The sequence below is a fragment of the Diabrotica undecimpunctata genome, chromosome 9, assembly GCF_040954645.1.
Source record: "Diabrotica undecimpunctata isolate CICGRU chromosome 9, icDiaUnde3, whole genome shotgun sequence".
Lineage (NCBI taxonomy): Eukaryota > Metazoa > Arthropoda > Insecta > Coleoptera > Chrysomelidae > Diabrotica > Diabrotica undecimpunctata.
The window spans coordinates 37,854,987-37,871,763 of record NC_092811.1 but is presented as its reverse complement, the minus strand read 5'-3'; the positions used below and the strand labels follow the sequence as shown (position 1 = coordinate 37,871,763).

At 30.8% G+C, this 16,777-nt stretch overlaps 1 protein-coding gene across 1 annotated transcript; it reads right to left on the bottom strand.

Annotated features, from left to right (window-relative positions):
- Positions 1-9,307: 9,307 nt before the first annotated feature.
- Positions 9,308-16,054, bottom strand: LOC140449399 (uncharacterized). Its single transcript, XM_072542558.1, has 3 exons — positions 15,885-16,054; positions 15,612-15,831; positions 9,308-9,694 (listed from the first exon to the last, which is right to left on the bottom strand). Exons 1-3 carry the CDS (start codon positions 15,971-15,973, stop codon positions 9,311-9,313), a joined length of 693 nt encoding a protein of 230 aa, XP_072398659.1. The 5' UTR covers positions 15,974-16,054; the 3' UTR covers positions 9,308-9,310.
- Positions 16,055-16,777: the final 723 nt, after the last annotated feature.

The following is a 16,777-nucleotide window of genomic DNA, read 5'->3' as shown; positions in this document are numbered from 1 at the left end:
AAGTCCGTGCAACTCCACATTGTTGGTTATAATTTTTTTATTGCATTTTAAGGTGCAAAACGGTGTTTTTTGATTATTTTTTTTTTATTGTACAAAAATGTCAATTTTTCGCCATTTTAAATTTTTGAAATAACCTTTGTAAAAATTCTTTTTTTATGCAAAATGCTTTATATTGTAGCTCTTTTAGTTACAAATCGAATGAAACTTAATATTTTCGAGAAATGTTTAATTGTTTATAAACTTCTTAAATTTCTATCAATTTTGCAGAGCCAGAACTTTTTTATTTTAAATAGAGATCTAATTCTAAACGGAATCTCTTTTAGGTCGACTACATTTTTATGTAGAATAAAAATAATTGCTCAAAATATGTTTTAACCTCCTATTTTGTTTTATTTGTGTTGTGTTTATTTTGCACCTGAGGGGTATTCTTCTCTTCTACCGCTTATATTTTATCAATATACATATATTAGTTTTTTGACTTCACAAAGTGGACTTCAGATATATATCGTCGAAACTCTATCCCTTTCAAAGGCAAGACCCATTAGGTACTCATTGCAAATTAGTGTGTTTATCATTCAATCGGTGCCTTCAAATAGATTAGTTGAACATGTTCATATTAGTATAGTTAAAAATATTTAAGGATATTTTTTTTGATATAAAAGGAGAAAAATAAGAAGCGTTTTATTATTATTAAATTATTTTTTATAATATATCTGAAACATTATACAGTGTGTAAAAGCCAAATGGAATAAATTCATTATTTAGGTTACTGTACATATTTATAAAAAATCCTGAAAAAATCCTGAAACACCAAATTTAAATTATAACTTGACATTCTTTAACGTGAAAATGCAACCTCTACCTTCAACCCCCTTAGAATGACAGGTACAACCCCCAATTTTTAAAATAGGTAGTATAGGCTTGTGATATATCGTTTGAAAGGTCTTTTCATTCTCCATTCAAAAATGTTGTCGCTTTCAAGTTTATTAAGATTAATTAAGATAAAATAAATTAAAATCATGTGGTTACCGAAATTCGCTAAAATATACCTACTCAAAACTTATTTCCCGTTTAGGTCTTGATAATGAGAAAGTAAACAAAAACCATAGCAATGTGGTTTTTAGATGGTAACCATTAAAAAACTTTAAAGAATTTCCGTGGCAACGTTATTTTAACACGCATTAGTAAATTGTTTTATTTAAGTTGTCAGTATTTTAATTTAAGTAAAAAGTTCGTTCAATTCAATTCTGAAAAATGGTTAGATTAACGGAAATGCATAAAATAACAGTTTTACAAATGATTGGTTACGGAGATAACACCCGAACACAACAGGAAGTAACTCGCCTATTTCATGAGAAATTTCCTAATTTACCGCCTATATCCCAAGGAACAATAAGTAAAATAGAGAAGCAGTTTCGCGAGTTTGGTCATGTAAGGCAGATAAAAAAGCAGCTGCCAATGCACTGAGTGATGAACTCAAATTAGATGTGTTGCTTGAGTTTCAGGAAAATCCACATACATCGAGTAGACAGGCATCCACTACATTCAATGCTAGCCATACATCGATAGTAAACATATTAAAAGAAAATAAATTGCATCCCTATAAGATGATAACTACTTAGGAGCTCATGGAAGACGATTTTGATAGGAGAACTTTTTTTTTGTGAGCAAATGATGGACATGTTGGATAACAATATTATTCAATTAGAAGACGTTATGTTTTCTTTTTGAGTGTACTTTTTCACTTAACGGTCATGCTAATCGGCAAAATTGCCGCTACTGGGCCACGGAAAATCCTCACTGGATGAGAGAAGAACACACTCAATCCCCTCAAAAGGTTAATGTTTGGGCAGGGATTGTAGGAAACAATATCATTGGTCCCTTTTTCATTGAGGGCAACTTGAATGGCAACAATTATTTGGCACTACTTCAAAATGATGTCATTCCAACGTTGGCAAATTTATATCCTGATCCAGGAAACCCTCAAGTTCCAGCGAATACGATATGGTTTCAGCAGGATGGAGCACCACCACATTACCAACTTAATGTCCGGCAGTACCTCGATACAGTATTTCCCAATCGGTGGATAGGGAGGCGAGGATCGATTGAATGGCCAGCGCGATCACCTGATCTTACATTATTAGATTTCTTTTTATGAGGATATGTGAAGAGCCATATGTACAAAACTAAACCTTCTGATTTAAATGACTTAAAAGAACGAATAACGCTTGCGATTCGGTCAATCACGCCTGTTATGTTAAATAATGTTAGAAGACAGTTTTATTTGAGATCAGGATGTTGCCAAGACGTTCGCGGTGAACATTTTGAACATCTACTTCATTAACATTTATAGTTCTTTTTCGTGTTCTACATTTTATTACGTTTTGCATTACATTTTAGTTTTTGATTGTATTGTAGCGAATTTCGGTAACCACATGATTTTAATTTATTTTATCTTAATTAATCTTAATAAACTTGAAAGCGACAACATTTTTGAATGGAGAATGAAAGGACCTTTCAAACGATATATCACAAGCCTATACTTCCTATTTTAAAAATTGGGAGTTGTACCTGTCATTCTAAGGGGGTTGAAGGTAGGGGTTGCATTTTCACGTTAAAGAATGTCAAGTTATAATTTAAATATGACGTGTTTCGGGATTTTTTATAAATATGTACAGTAACCTAAATAATGAATTTATTCCATTTGGCTTTTACACACTGTATAGTTAGAAAATGTTGTTTTAGGGGAAGGTTAATTTTTTCGGTATTTGTTTGAAATCGATATCAACTGTTGATTGGTAGGATATGTAGGGTAGGATATACATCTGGAGTCGACTCTACTTGTACATTGTTGTACTTAACGTGGTATTACATCTTTAAGCAAATATTTTTTCTGTGATAATTAGTTAAAATTAAGCTGCCCGACACTCTCTTAATATGTATATATGTAATTAATAATAAATATGGTGTTTATTTTTACGTTAGTTTTTATTTGGAAAATGATTACTTGTCATGGATTCTGACGTCTGACCTTTATAACTCCCATATATATTATTTATTTGAATGTCGTTTTCAATTGGACTGGTTTGCTAAAAAAAAGGAGATTCACTCACCTCAAAAAATTACGCCATCACTCGCGTGTTAGATTTAAGGTTGATCTGCACCACCTAAAAGACAAACTACACTCAAAAAATTTGAGTATAAAGCGGGAAAAACACACATACAGTTTTGTTAATTTTCTTACAACATAAAGATGTAATTCTGAGAAATACTTATGACTTTTTTGAACGTACAGTTTTGCCACAATAGGAAAAAATAATATGTTCCGGCTTAGAATAAAGCTACCGGTAAAAACCGGACGAAATTTTAATAACATATATAAAACTGTAAAAGTGGAAAATATTTGCACTAAAACGTTGAATATATTTTCCTATAAAGGTATGAAAAATCTCGTTAAACAAGAATTATATCTTGAACTGCCGCCATCGAATTGTGTTGTAGAGAGGTGGCTCCATCTGAAACATCGGTGATATTTATCATCGATAGATAGCATTACTTTCGGCTTCAAAACGTCATACTAACAGGGTTGCCATATCAATTACTTTGTACAATACTTTGCCAGATTACAACAAAATTCAATAAGATTGTTATCCGTTTGAATTTTGAACTAGTCATGCTGAAACTTACAGAATCGTAGATACTGCAACTTTTGTTTTGAAAGTATGATGTCATAAAATCTACAATCTACAATATATCTATAAAAAAACCTATATTTAGGCACCCTTTTTTTAAACACCCTGTATATCCTGTAACATTATTAGAGATATTCCCTGTATAATTAAAATTGAAATACCATAACATAACTATTTATTTATATAATAAAAATAACCAATTTACAATAAGTATTTTATACAGAAGTAAGTAAACAGATAAGTTTGGGTTTTAATCTAAATTACAATAGAATACCACTTTAATTTCATAAGTGTCCATTTGGCTAATGAACTGACAATCCTGGAAAGTGTCAAATTTATTTGCATCTCCAGTAGGTATGCACTAGACATAGCTAGAACACAAGTAAGTCACTATCATTTCACTACTTTAGGAGGGCTCAGAGAAGAACCATGGTTTTTTTTCATCATACATCCATCATCATCATTCTAGCTTTACAACCCTACATGGGTCCTAGCCTCCTCAAGAATTTCTCTCCAGTCGTCCCTATCCATTGCCTTTCTTCGCCAAGCACGTATTCTAATGTTTATCATGTCTTCATCGATGTTATCGAGGAACCTTGTTCTCGGTTTTCCTTTTCTTCTCTGACAAATGGTTATATCAAGGAGCGTTTTTCTAGCTGGGTCATTTACCTATCCACCTCAAACGTCCTATCTTAATATGTTTTACGATATCAGGTTCCTGGTATATTCTATAAAGTTCGAATTTGTATCGTCTTCTTCACACTCCATTGTTATTCACTGCTCCATAGATTCGCCTTAGTACTTTTCTTTCGAAACATCCTAACATGTTTTCATTATTTTTTGTTGGAGTCCAGGTCTCTGAACCATATGTTAGGACTGGGCGTATTATTGTTTTGTAGAGTTTAATTTTTGTAATTCATGATTTTATTTTTGTATTTTTCGATATAATTTGGATTTAAGGAGATTAAGCCCAAAATAGCATCTGTTGGCCGTGCAAATTCTGCGGTTTATCTCTGCAGTAGTATTATTTCCAGTGTTAAGGAGCGCTCCCAGGTATACAAAATTCGTTCACTGCTTCGATGACGTCGTTTTCTATAACGAGTGGTCGTAGGATTTGTGGTTGCGTGCTTATTTTCATAAACCTCGTTTTGTTGGTGTTTATTGTTAAACCCATTTTTGTAGCTGATGTTTTTAATGCTATACACGCCTCTCGTACAGCGTTTTTCGTTGTCCCAACGAAACCTTGATATCATCAGCATAGGCCAGCATTTGCACTGATTTATTATACAGTAGACTCCCTCTATAACGAGACCTGAAATGGCAGACTTCGTTATGAGCCGATCTCGTTAACCAAAGTAAAAGACGCAGGCTGCCAAATTAAAATGGAGCTTCGCAGGACACAATGCCCGACTGAAAGATAAGAGTAGGAACCACGAAACAACAGTGGAGGCCATGGTTAGGAAAGAGAATCAGAGAAAGACCACAAATGAGATGGGCTGATTATATTAAGAAGATCGGAGGACACAACTGGAAGCAAGTGGCGCAAACTAGAAGACACTGGATTGATTTGGGGAGGCCTATGTCCAAATACTTTATTTTCTTTCTGACAAACATAGTTTGTATAGAATTAGTCATAAATATACATTGCTAAAAACTAGACTAAACAAGATATGAAAGTTGGATTACTTAAGGGTGAAGAAGAAGCCGATCTCGTTATATCAGACAACAATAATTATCAGTGCATACATATGAATATGTAGTTTTTTAAAACATAACTTCCTATAGTGAAGCCATTCGGAGCAATATAAGATGCTAATAAATATTGTTTGAATGGCGTTTTTGAAAAAAAGTTGTTTACTTTTATTGTCAATAATATACGTTAAAACAAAAAATCTGTATTCTGTATAAAGCGTATTTTCAAGGATAACATAAATTATTGCTTCTGCAATTTGAAGAAGTCTGTCATTTTTGATTGCTTTAAATTGTCCAGTATCATTCTATCTATCATATTTTCTAAATATGTGAAACAATTATATTTATTGTAAAGAAGTTTATTGCGGGGCAGTTAAAAAGGGTATCTATTTATAACCACGGCCGTTTCTCGATCTTATTTTCTCTCGTTATAACCAAATTTGCATCGCCAGAGGGTTATAATTCAATAGAAATTTCACGGGACATCTAATATACCTCGTTATAAGCGAAACCTCGTAATAAACGAGGTAAACGTGTTAGTTATAGAGGAAGTATACTGTATATTGAACTAGTAGTTGTGATTTGTGACATACGTATGTTGTAACGATAAGATTACTTTATCGTTACTGAGAAATTTAAAATAACTTAATTCTGCCTGTAAGGTATGCAACCAACTATACATGTAATCGTATTATCAATTGGTCAAACTGCTTACCTGCCGCTTCCGCTTAGCTTGGAACTGACGGAAGCCGACGATTTTAAAAGTGTAAGAGCTCACTTTATATCTAACCTTCGAACGGGTCAGAAGAGTGATCCTACAACGACCAACGTCACGAGGTTCAAGTTATCAGAAAAAGAAGTTATTCAGAGGTGAATTTAAGTTAGAAGTTTTGGAAAAGAAGATTTTGGTTTGATTGTTGAAATATTGTTGCGTTGGTCGCTGTAGGAAGAAGGAATATCAAGTCAATACAATAAAGATTTGGATTTGGGGTAATGGCTTTCAGTTTAGTTTAGTTTGGAGTTTTTTTTGTTTTTCCCGGCTTGAGAGTAGTCAGGTTCTTTTTTTTATTGTTTTTGTACTATTTTAAAAATAAGTTACTTAAATATTGTTTAAACTTTTAGTGAGTGAACGAACCAAAACTTAATAATAATTCTAGTCAATTTTCATAATTCATATTTGCGTATCATTATCTATATAACATTCAATTTTTTCTTAACATCATTTGCTTATTTTTTTTTGTCATTAAATATTTTAAATATATATATGTATTAGTAATAACAGGGTAGGGGTGGATTTTAATACACTTTGTAAGGTCATTTGTGCACAAAGGTCCATTTTGTATTTTTACAGCCCTACTGGTAACGTCACTGATTCATCTTGGATCTGTTCCTTTCTGAACAGACCAATTGAACTATATCTACAGGTTATCTGATTGGAATCAACTTAGAAATTGTCAAACTGATACATTGTGTTAAATATAGGGAGGGGTAATAATTGTTTGAATATATAAATAGGTTGGTTGTCAGTAAATTTTGTTTTAATTAATGAATAAAACTTCATAATAAAAGTTCATACTTTTTTAGCACATTAGGGGGTGTAAATATATTGTAAAAAAAAGGGATCAATAGGTTTTTGTATGATAGGGTATTTAAGTTAAATTGTACATTACGGTTTACAGGTTTTTCTATTTTATTATTATTAAATTGGGTTATAAGTAATAATCTGTTTTATTAAACAACCTTCTTTTTTTTTAATAAGGTTATATCTAGTTACAGAAAACATAGTTAGCAGCAATAAAGTCACTAGGTGAAGTGTTTGTTAGACTAAGAGTCCAGTAAACATCTTTCCTGGCGCCTAAATCATTCTTCTCTCCTATATTCCTGTTGTCAGTACTTACTCTTAGTTCGTTTTGGTTATTCTTATATTTCCTTAGTTAATATACATCTTTTCTATTCTTTACTGTTTTCTCAGGGCATGCAAATAGGCCTAACCCTACCTTGAGTATCAACTGGCCAGTCTCAAGCATACCCAGCTAGCCGAACTGCATTCAGTTTCAACTTTTATTTTAATTTAGTTTCAAACTTATCTTCACACTACTCTACAGATCTTATAACATCAGGGACATTGTCCCAAGGGATCTGCCTACTATATTTGTTACAGTAGCGCCCAAAGTGGAGCAATATAAATTTGTTATAATGTGTACTTTTTACAGAGCCAGATTGAACAGTTTGATCTAATATAGTTAAAAATTACCTCACCAACAAATATATTAAAGTGACAAGTAAAGAAAAAAAACTGTCGGCTGGAGTACCACAGAGATCTGTATTAGGTTCTACGTTGTGGACCGTCTTTTATAATGGAATATTAGAAATAGATTATGGCAGAGGTGCGTCAGCAACTGTATATGAAGACGACTTAGCAATACTAATAGGTGACAGAAACCTGGATGTAATAAATAAAGTTAATATATGCTGAAGAAAATTTAATAGGTGGATGACAACTAACGACTTAGAGCTAGCATCTAATTAAACAGAGATAATTCATCATCATCATCACTGGCTCGACAACCCTTTTTGGGTCTTGGCCTGTTCTAGGATTATTCTCCATTCCGATCTGTTTCGTGCTTTTTTTCTCCAGTTTTTTATTTTTAAGGTTGTTATATCATTTTCTATTTGTTCTAAGTATCTCAGTTTCGGTCTTCCTCTTGTTCTTTTTCCTACTGGCATCTGTTTGATTATACCAAACAAAATATTCAAACAGAGATAATTACATATATTAAAAGGACCCAGAGCGATACCAAACCTGACTTTTCAATTTACAAGTATGACGATAGTACCAACGAATTGTGCTAAATATCTAGGAGGCATACCTCTTGATATAGGTCTATGATTTACCAAACACCTGATACAAAATGAAGTCCAGACAGCAGAATAGCGGTCATTACGAAAATTATTCCTAATACAGGCGGGCCAAGTAATCATAAAAGAAGAATGTCCCTGCAAGTAGTACATTCGACCCTTTTGTATGGTGCTCCTGTATGGATTGTAGTCTTAAGGTTTCCCAGGTATAAAGATTTAATTACAAGAGCTCAAAGAAAGAGGCACAATGGACAAAATGTTAACCAATGTAAAAGCATGGTATAAATGTAGTTTCAGAATAAATTATTTTTTGCACAATTCCTGACCAGACACGGTTCTTTTAGATCTTATACATACAGAATTAAAAAAACAATGACGATATCTGCATGGAATGTGGTGTGGTGAACGTAATGTCTTCCTACAAGAACATCAGCAATTGAGAATTAAGCTAGGAGAGGTCACGCCAAATAATATACTGAACTTAGCTATGTAGAACAGGGAGAACTTCGATTATGTACTGGAAATAATAACTAAAATCATAAAAAACGAGACGCTGGAAAGAGCGAGACAGGATGAGGGAATAGGTTGAAGAGACTAGTAATACAATTTTTTAATTTGTGCTTTTGTCAATTAGAGACATACTTTAGTATAACATATTTGTTTATTATCATTATATCCTTAAACCTTGGTCCTAGACATTATATAATGTCTTGTCTTGGTCCTAGACATTATATAATGATACTGGGCCTTCAATTATCTTTGAAGCCCTATGCTTTGTTACCATGTAATTTAGGGATTGTGTGAGTGCGCCTGAAATTACTTTCCTCAAGAAAAGTTCCAGGTGGACTTCTGAAAGAGGGTTGAGTTTAGTTGGTAGGTGCTCGAACTAACCTTAGCAATGTTCAAACGTTATAGTTCAGATGAATCCAACAGTATCTGGGTATTCTTCCCAGATCTCTGTAGAAGATTCTCACCTTAAAAAAGGGTCAAAATTACTTATTTAGGAAAAAAAGTTTAACCACTAGCTTTATTAGAGAAATGGTAAATAGCTTAAATAAAAAAACTTATCACATATACAAATTGCCTGTATTTGATAGTTTATCTTTCACAACATAGTTTCTTACAGGAAGTTTAGTGTTTTTGAAGACATCTAAAATTGGAGTGCTATTAAAAGAAAGTTGTTGGGATTTATCTATGTAAATAACAAATAATGTACATTTTTTCATTATATGATGAATACAATAAGATAAAACAGCAGAACCTAATCCAGTGATCAAATTTGGTTGTTCTAATTTATCATATTTAATGTAATTGTCTGTGTTTGAGAGAATCCTTATTAAGAAGGGCGGTCTTTCAAACAATAGTGAATTTTGATAATTATATATAGATTCTGAAGTGATTGCATATATACTTTTTGCTTGATGAATCCATTTATCCAGTATCTCAGTAATCTAAAACAAAATAAAATATTACAAACCTATGAAACATAAAAGAGCCTATGTCATCACATATAATATGCGGTTTCTTCTTCTCCCACCAACTTTATGTACTCTCAGGAATAATAGAGATACAAGAAATGGTGTGATATTGTATATCGACGGCTGTAAGCAATAGTGGCACAACACAAAAACTGGTAATTTTTCAAAACAGGGGTTTAGTATGCCAATAATTTTGACATTTGTTTGACTACATATGGATTGGGACTTTTGAAAAAAATTCATTTTGGTGTATTTGGGAGAGCATTAGGTAATCTTTAATTAATTGTAACACAGACTTTTAAAACCAACCCTTATTTTGAGTTGTGCCACTATTGCACATCAACATTTTGTCTTTCAAGGCCAATTAAGGCAAAGACAAGACTGGCATTTTTTTGTTATTCCTATCAACTGAAATAAAGATTCCATAAAGAATACTATAAGTTACTTGAATGAGAAAATTGTGTTTATTAACAACTATAAGAAGTATGAAATAAAAAATGTATATATTGATGATAATAGGAAAAGTTATGATTAACAATGCTTTAAATGTTGGTAAAAATCAGCATGAATTGGAGGAACACTCTTGTCTTCACAAAGGCCAGTAAGGTCTTTTTCTTCTTTTCTGGAAGGCTACCAATGTAAGCATTTTCTAGTTCTATAATATCTGTACTCCTCTTGTGCAAATAAAGTTTTGAAATAGTAGTGACTACCAGAGCTTTTTTACATAAATTTCACAAATATTGTTGAAATGAAAACTATTTCCTTGGACATCTTCATTGAAAATTGTCGCTGTTTTAGTATTTACCTTTTTTAAGGCCAAAAAATCATTATGGCATAATTTGTGTACTTCGAATGGTCGTTTACAGCAAGCAGTTCAGATTAGCATAGCGTAATTAGTCAGTAGATAAATAGGCCCTCCTTTTGAAGCTTTAGTGATATGTCTTTCTGTTATAGAGTGGTAGCTGTCACACTCATTTTGAGTATGGCCGACAACTAAATAGCGATTAGATACATTGAAATTAAGTACTTGTTTTTTCCTTAGTCACCACAATTGTCTGAGTGATTTTGAAAATATGAATTTCAAATTGTCAGAATCAGTTTTTATAGATATTTGTTCCAAATACATCAGCAGGCATGAACCAATTTCTATGGCACCTTTACTACCTTCTCCTTTGTGTCAAACATAGCTGTGCACATTTCCCAGTCCCTATTTCTGAAGTCCATAAATAGAGAAATGCTATGTTAACAACTTAAAATTATAAATCTAATAGAAAGCGGAAACGTCTCCTTTTATAGTTTATTTTTATGAACGAGAGAGTAATTAGCATAATTTTAACTGGTAGCTCCGACCACTCCATGGGCGTGCTCAAGATTAATTGAAAAATTACTTTGAATAATTGTAAAAAATAAATGAATTATTTCAGTGTTATAAAGTGTTATGTGTATGTAAACAAAAGTGACCTCTTTTATCACACACTATATTAGAACTGACTGGCCTACATTAAAAAGGGTTTTAAAAAATTCACATTTTTTTTAATTTTTAAAAACCACGATTCTTGACAATTTCATCAATTTCGTATTTTTTAAATTTTTCTTTATGAAGGGCACACAACGAATAAAGTTCCTTTCTTATAGATCCGGGATGGTACGTAATATTTTTTGAACTCAGCCAATTCTGCAAGTCTTTTTTTAACCACTTGGTTGTGGGCAGTCCTTCTATAAGTCTGGAGTGATAACTTGCATTATCCATTACTATTACACAGTTCTTAGGAAGAAGATCTATCATTTGTTCGAACCATTCTTGAAAGACATCAGCGTTCATGTCTTCATGGTAGTCACCGGTACGAGTTGATTCAAAAGTTAATAAACCACCTTCAACAAAACCGTCTGAACTGCCAATGTGTACTATTATCAGCCTGCGTCCCTTTCCTGATGGTGGGTTTAAACCAGTAGAGAAGTTATTTACAAAAGCGTGCCTTTGACTTGTAACAGTTTCATCCTGCCAAAATTTATTTGGTGTATGACCCTCGTTGATCCATGTTTCATCAAGATAAAATATTTTTCTTTTTTGGTTTCTCATTTCCTTTATGGTTCTTAGAAAATGTCTTCTCCATATGACAATATCGCTTCTTTCTAATAAAATAGACTTTCTGGGATTCTTTTTCCAGCGGAAGCCTATTTCTTTTAAAAGTTTCCATAACGTACTTCGACTCATTTCTGGGTAATCCTTATCATCTCGAACTGAGACAAGAACTTTATCCAATGTTGGAAATTCTTGTCTAAAGAAGAATTCATGCACTTTCTGTCGAAGTCCTTCTTTAAAATGATATTCTATTTGAAATTTTGGTTTCCCTGGAGCATTACGTGGCATTTGAAAACTACCACATTTCTCTTTTTTAATAACTCTGTAAATCGTAGATTTCCCAACACCAAGTGTACTGCTAACTAACTCAACGGTCTCATCAACACTTTCACATAAACGTTTGTCTGTAAATGATTTAAAACAATTAAATATTAATGTTTTTTCATTAACTGTTAGAGGACCAATTTTTCGGCGTTTACATGGCACTTCCAAATTTTCCATAACACTAGTATACACAATAAACTGCACCTTGCAACTGAAGTACCTACTTTTAGTGAACTGTTAAGAATTTTGAATACGCCACTTGGACCTTCCTATATACAAAATGGAAAAACCCACTATCACATTTTCTGTGGAATAAGTTTAGAAGGTAATTATCTAGTCAATTACTGTCGTAGATTCCTGGAATTAAAGAATTAAATGTTTGATTGTTGAAACCCTTACTTCGTGGAATGCACTCATTTCAGATAAAATAAAACGTTTTATTTTATCTAAAGAATTAAACTTTATTTTGCAAATAGGCAAAGAATTAAACTTTATTTTGCAAATATATAAAATAAAACGTTTTATTTCATCTAAAGAATTAAACTTTATTTTGCAAATAGGTAGGTACTTATTAAACTTTTATTGGTTATATATAACCAATAAAATAAACATCTTACATTTCTTGCAAATTCATTAGTACCTGTTAACCTCCATCACTCCGACACTGGCAACCTTATTTAGGGATTAGTAACCCTCACAACTATTGTATTCTATTCTGCTCCAACCTTTATACCTGGTGGTCATACTCAATTTAAAATTGTTTTCCTATATACTTCTGTAAACTTGTTGACAAATATCTGTTTTTCATTGAGTCACCCGTATCAACAGTTTAGGGATTTGCATACATAATTTATTGTTTTATTACTCTCTCATACATAAAAATACACTATAGTGTAGGTAGAGTAGCTAGTAGGTCGAAACAAGCAACTTTTTGTAAATTAGTAACATTCTCTTTGTCCTAGTTTTTTTAGCTCCCAGTTTAAGTTTTTCTCCTTATGACAGTTATCATAAGTATTTTCTAGGGCTATTTTTTCTTCACTGCTCAAACTTTTGTATTTTTCATAATATGGACATTTATCTTTTTTGGGAGAAAGAAATGCATAGTTAAAGTCATAATTAAAAAGTTTACGATATAAACCAATTTTTACAAATTTATTATTGTCTCTTTGGCAATCAGTCTTATAATCGCTGTACAGATCTGTCAATGTTTTACCTCCTTCTATATATATATATATATATATATATATATATATATATATATATATATATATATATATATATATATATATATATATATATATATATATATGTATATATATATATATATATATATATATATATATGTATATATATATATATATATATATATATATATATATATATATATATATATGTATATATATATATATATATATATGTATATATATATATATATATATATATATATATATATATATATATATATATATATATGTATATATATATATATATATATATATATATATATATATATGTATATATATATATATATATATATATATATATATATATATATATATATATATATATATATATATATATATATATATATATATATATATATATATATATATATATATATATATATATATATATATATATATATATATATATATATATATATATATATATATATATATATATATATATATATATATATATATATATATATATATATATATATATATATATATATATATATATATATATATATATATATATATATATATATATATATATATATCTTTCGAGATTGTGAACATCTGTTGTAATCTGGCAACTGCTAATTTGACGATTGCTAAATCTATCCCCTAATCTATCAAAGGGTAATTGCTAAAAAAATTTCTAATAATTAACTGCAATTAATTTACAAAGAAACAAATATTTACTCATTGTTGTTTGATATAAATCAAAAATTGCAGAATTCATAACATAATATAAACAAAATGTACTTTTCTAAAGCTTTATCTTTTTATATTTAAAGCATACAGCATCAACTCAACCATATTTTTTGATGTACTACTTTGATTGTTGCTTATAAAGCCACTTTCCTTCTTCCCAATAACAGTTTGAATACATCTATTAGTAACTCCAATGGTGGATATAAAAAATCTTTTGCACACTCCTGTTTTTTCTGATTTCACGGTTTTCCAAATAAAATGCATGATTATAACTACAGCTTGATATGTTACCTTTATCTGCATATTTATATGTTGATTTAATTATAGACATGGATCTCAGAATATAACTTTGTTGTTCATTTATATTTCCCATTGTCCAGTATTTTTGAAAGATGTGTTCTTTCTTGTAACATGAATTTTTCATCACATTTCAGTCATTGATTGCAAGATAGACCTAAACTACAAGCCAAAAATGGTCAGATTTGTAGGTTTTGGTTAGTTCTGCTTAAAGGTATAGTGTGGCAGCTAGTCTTTTCTGGTCTTTAATTACATAATTAAATATGTAATTAAAAATATTTATTTTTTACTTAGATATTTATATACTGTTAAAGTAAGGCATATCGTATGTGCTAAAATTAATTTTGGCTATTTTTTATTAATATTTAACCTGTTTCTGCATGCTTACATTGATAGCTGGTGTAGAATAAATAGCCTTTAAAAAAAGTATCTTAAGTTTTCTACTAAATCGATTATTCAGAATTATACATTACAATAATATTGATATTATTACTTATGTTACTGCTGTTCGAGATAGGATTAATTCATTTTTTTTTCTGATAGCCCTTTGGATCTGACATTTTTAAAACAATAAATTTATTACTTTTACTTAATGTGACACAATTCCAAAATTCTCATACAGTTTGAAAATATCTAAAATTGTCTGCTCTAGTGGCACAACTCAAAAGTACTGGTATTGCATAGAAACATAGATATCAAGTTGACTTCCACTGCACAACTAAAAAGAGCCAGTACTGCAAGAAACAATTTATCTTAACCAACATGTCATAGCGACACTAATGACATCTAGTGGACATTTTTGCTATTATTATTGTGCCCGTTTTGCAGGTCATAAATAAGGCTTTTTTAAGCCCTCTGGCGATGTGAAAGCAATTGTTAACTAAGTTTCAAATTTCAGAAAAATATGAAAAAGCAATAGGGTAAGCACAATTCAAGAGTAGGACATTATAAGAAAAAAACAAACCTTCCCACAGGTAGGGCTGTTATAAGACTTAACATTAACACATTCTAAAATGCATACATAATTAAGAAAACATTCTATAGTTCACAAATAAATTAGCCTATTTTCAAATAATTAGGTAATTATTATTATGCAAATAATGATGAATTATGAAATAAAAAATGTCTTAACACCTTCCATATAAAAACACATGATAAAATTCATGATAATACAATAATTAGAAGCAAGTGGAGAATAAACAAAATATGAAAAAAAAATTGTTCAAGTAGCAAACCAAAGACTTACTTCTCCTACGTTTAACTCTTTCTCTTCCTGAAACACCACCACATATTGCTTTTCCTGGATAGAGAATATTTCAACACCACCATTTTTAAGTTTACATAGAGAATTTTCTTTCTCTATGACACAACTATTCACTAAATCTTTAACATCTGCGGATTCAATAATATATAAGCAGTCTATTTCATGAGGTACTTCACAACTGCCTTCCCATACAGGTAAAATTCTGAAAATAGATTAATTTAAGATATTTAAAAAGATCTATAAAAGAAATTTTACTCTATAGGCGCTGGATATTCGTCTATATCTTCGTCTATTAAAGCCCTTGTACTTGGTTCAACAATTTCTCCAAACATGAGAGAAGTCATTTTTAAAATTGTTTACTTGAAAATTTCAAAACAAATGCTGACTTGAGAAAATTCTTAACCTCAAATTTATTTTCTACTTCTATTTCATGAACAGTTTATTTCAACTACTCGAGCTTTAAACGTCATAGGTTACGAGGTGAAGAATGTCTATTATATTTTTTATTTAATAAAGAATTACATATTCCATAACACCTCTCCGTTGTTTCTTTTCGTACTCTTCTCGAGTAGTCTACCTCAAAGTTTTCCTTTTAATAGCATCAATATTCATAGTCATAAGAATGTCTATTAAATAAATATTTTTTATTTAATAAAGAATTGCATATTCCATAACAACACCTCTCCGTTGTTTCTTTTCGTACTCTTCTCGAGTAGTCTTGCTCAAATTTTTCCTTTTAATAGCATCGTCTGGTTTCCTAAAAGTGTGGCCAAGTTACTTCCAATGTTTCACTTCTATTCCCTTGACTGAATTTCAACACTCGTTTGAAATCCCCTCCAAAATTCTTCGTTTGAAATATTTATGATTCGCCTGAGACATTTTAATATACAAAGGAGTCAACTGTTTTTACTATCTCATTTCTAACGATCAAATGCTGATCTATATTTGCTGTATTCAATCTTAATTGCCTGGTCTTAGTCGACTAGGAATATTAATCTTAAGACTTTCAGCTTCTCAGTTTAATGTCTTGTCAGTAAACTTTGGCATTAAAATACATAATTCCCCTCCTCTGGCTTTTTGTGACCTACTCACAAGAGCGTATATCGCAAGTATATCCACAAGCGTATATCGCTAACACTAACGGCAAA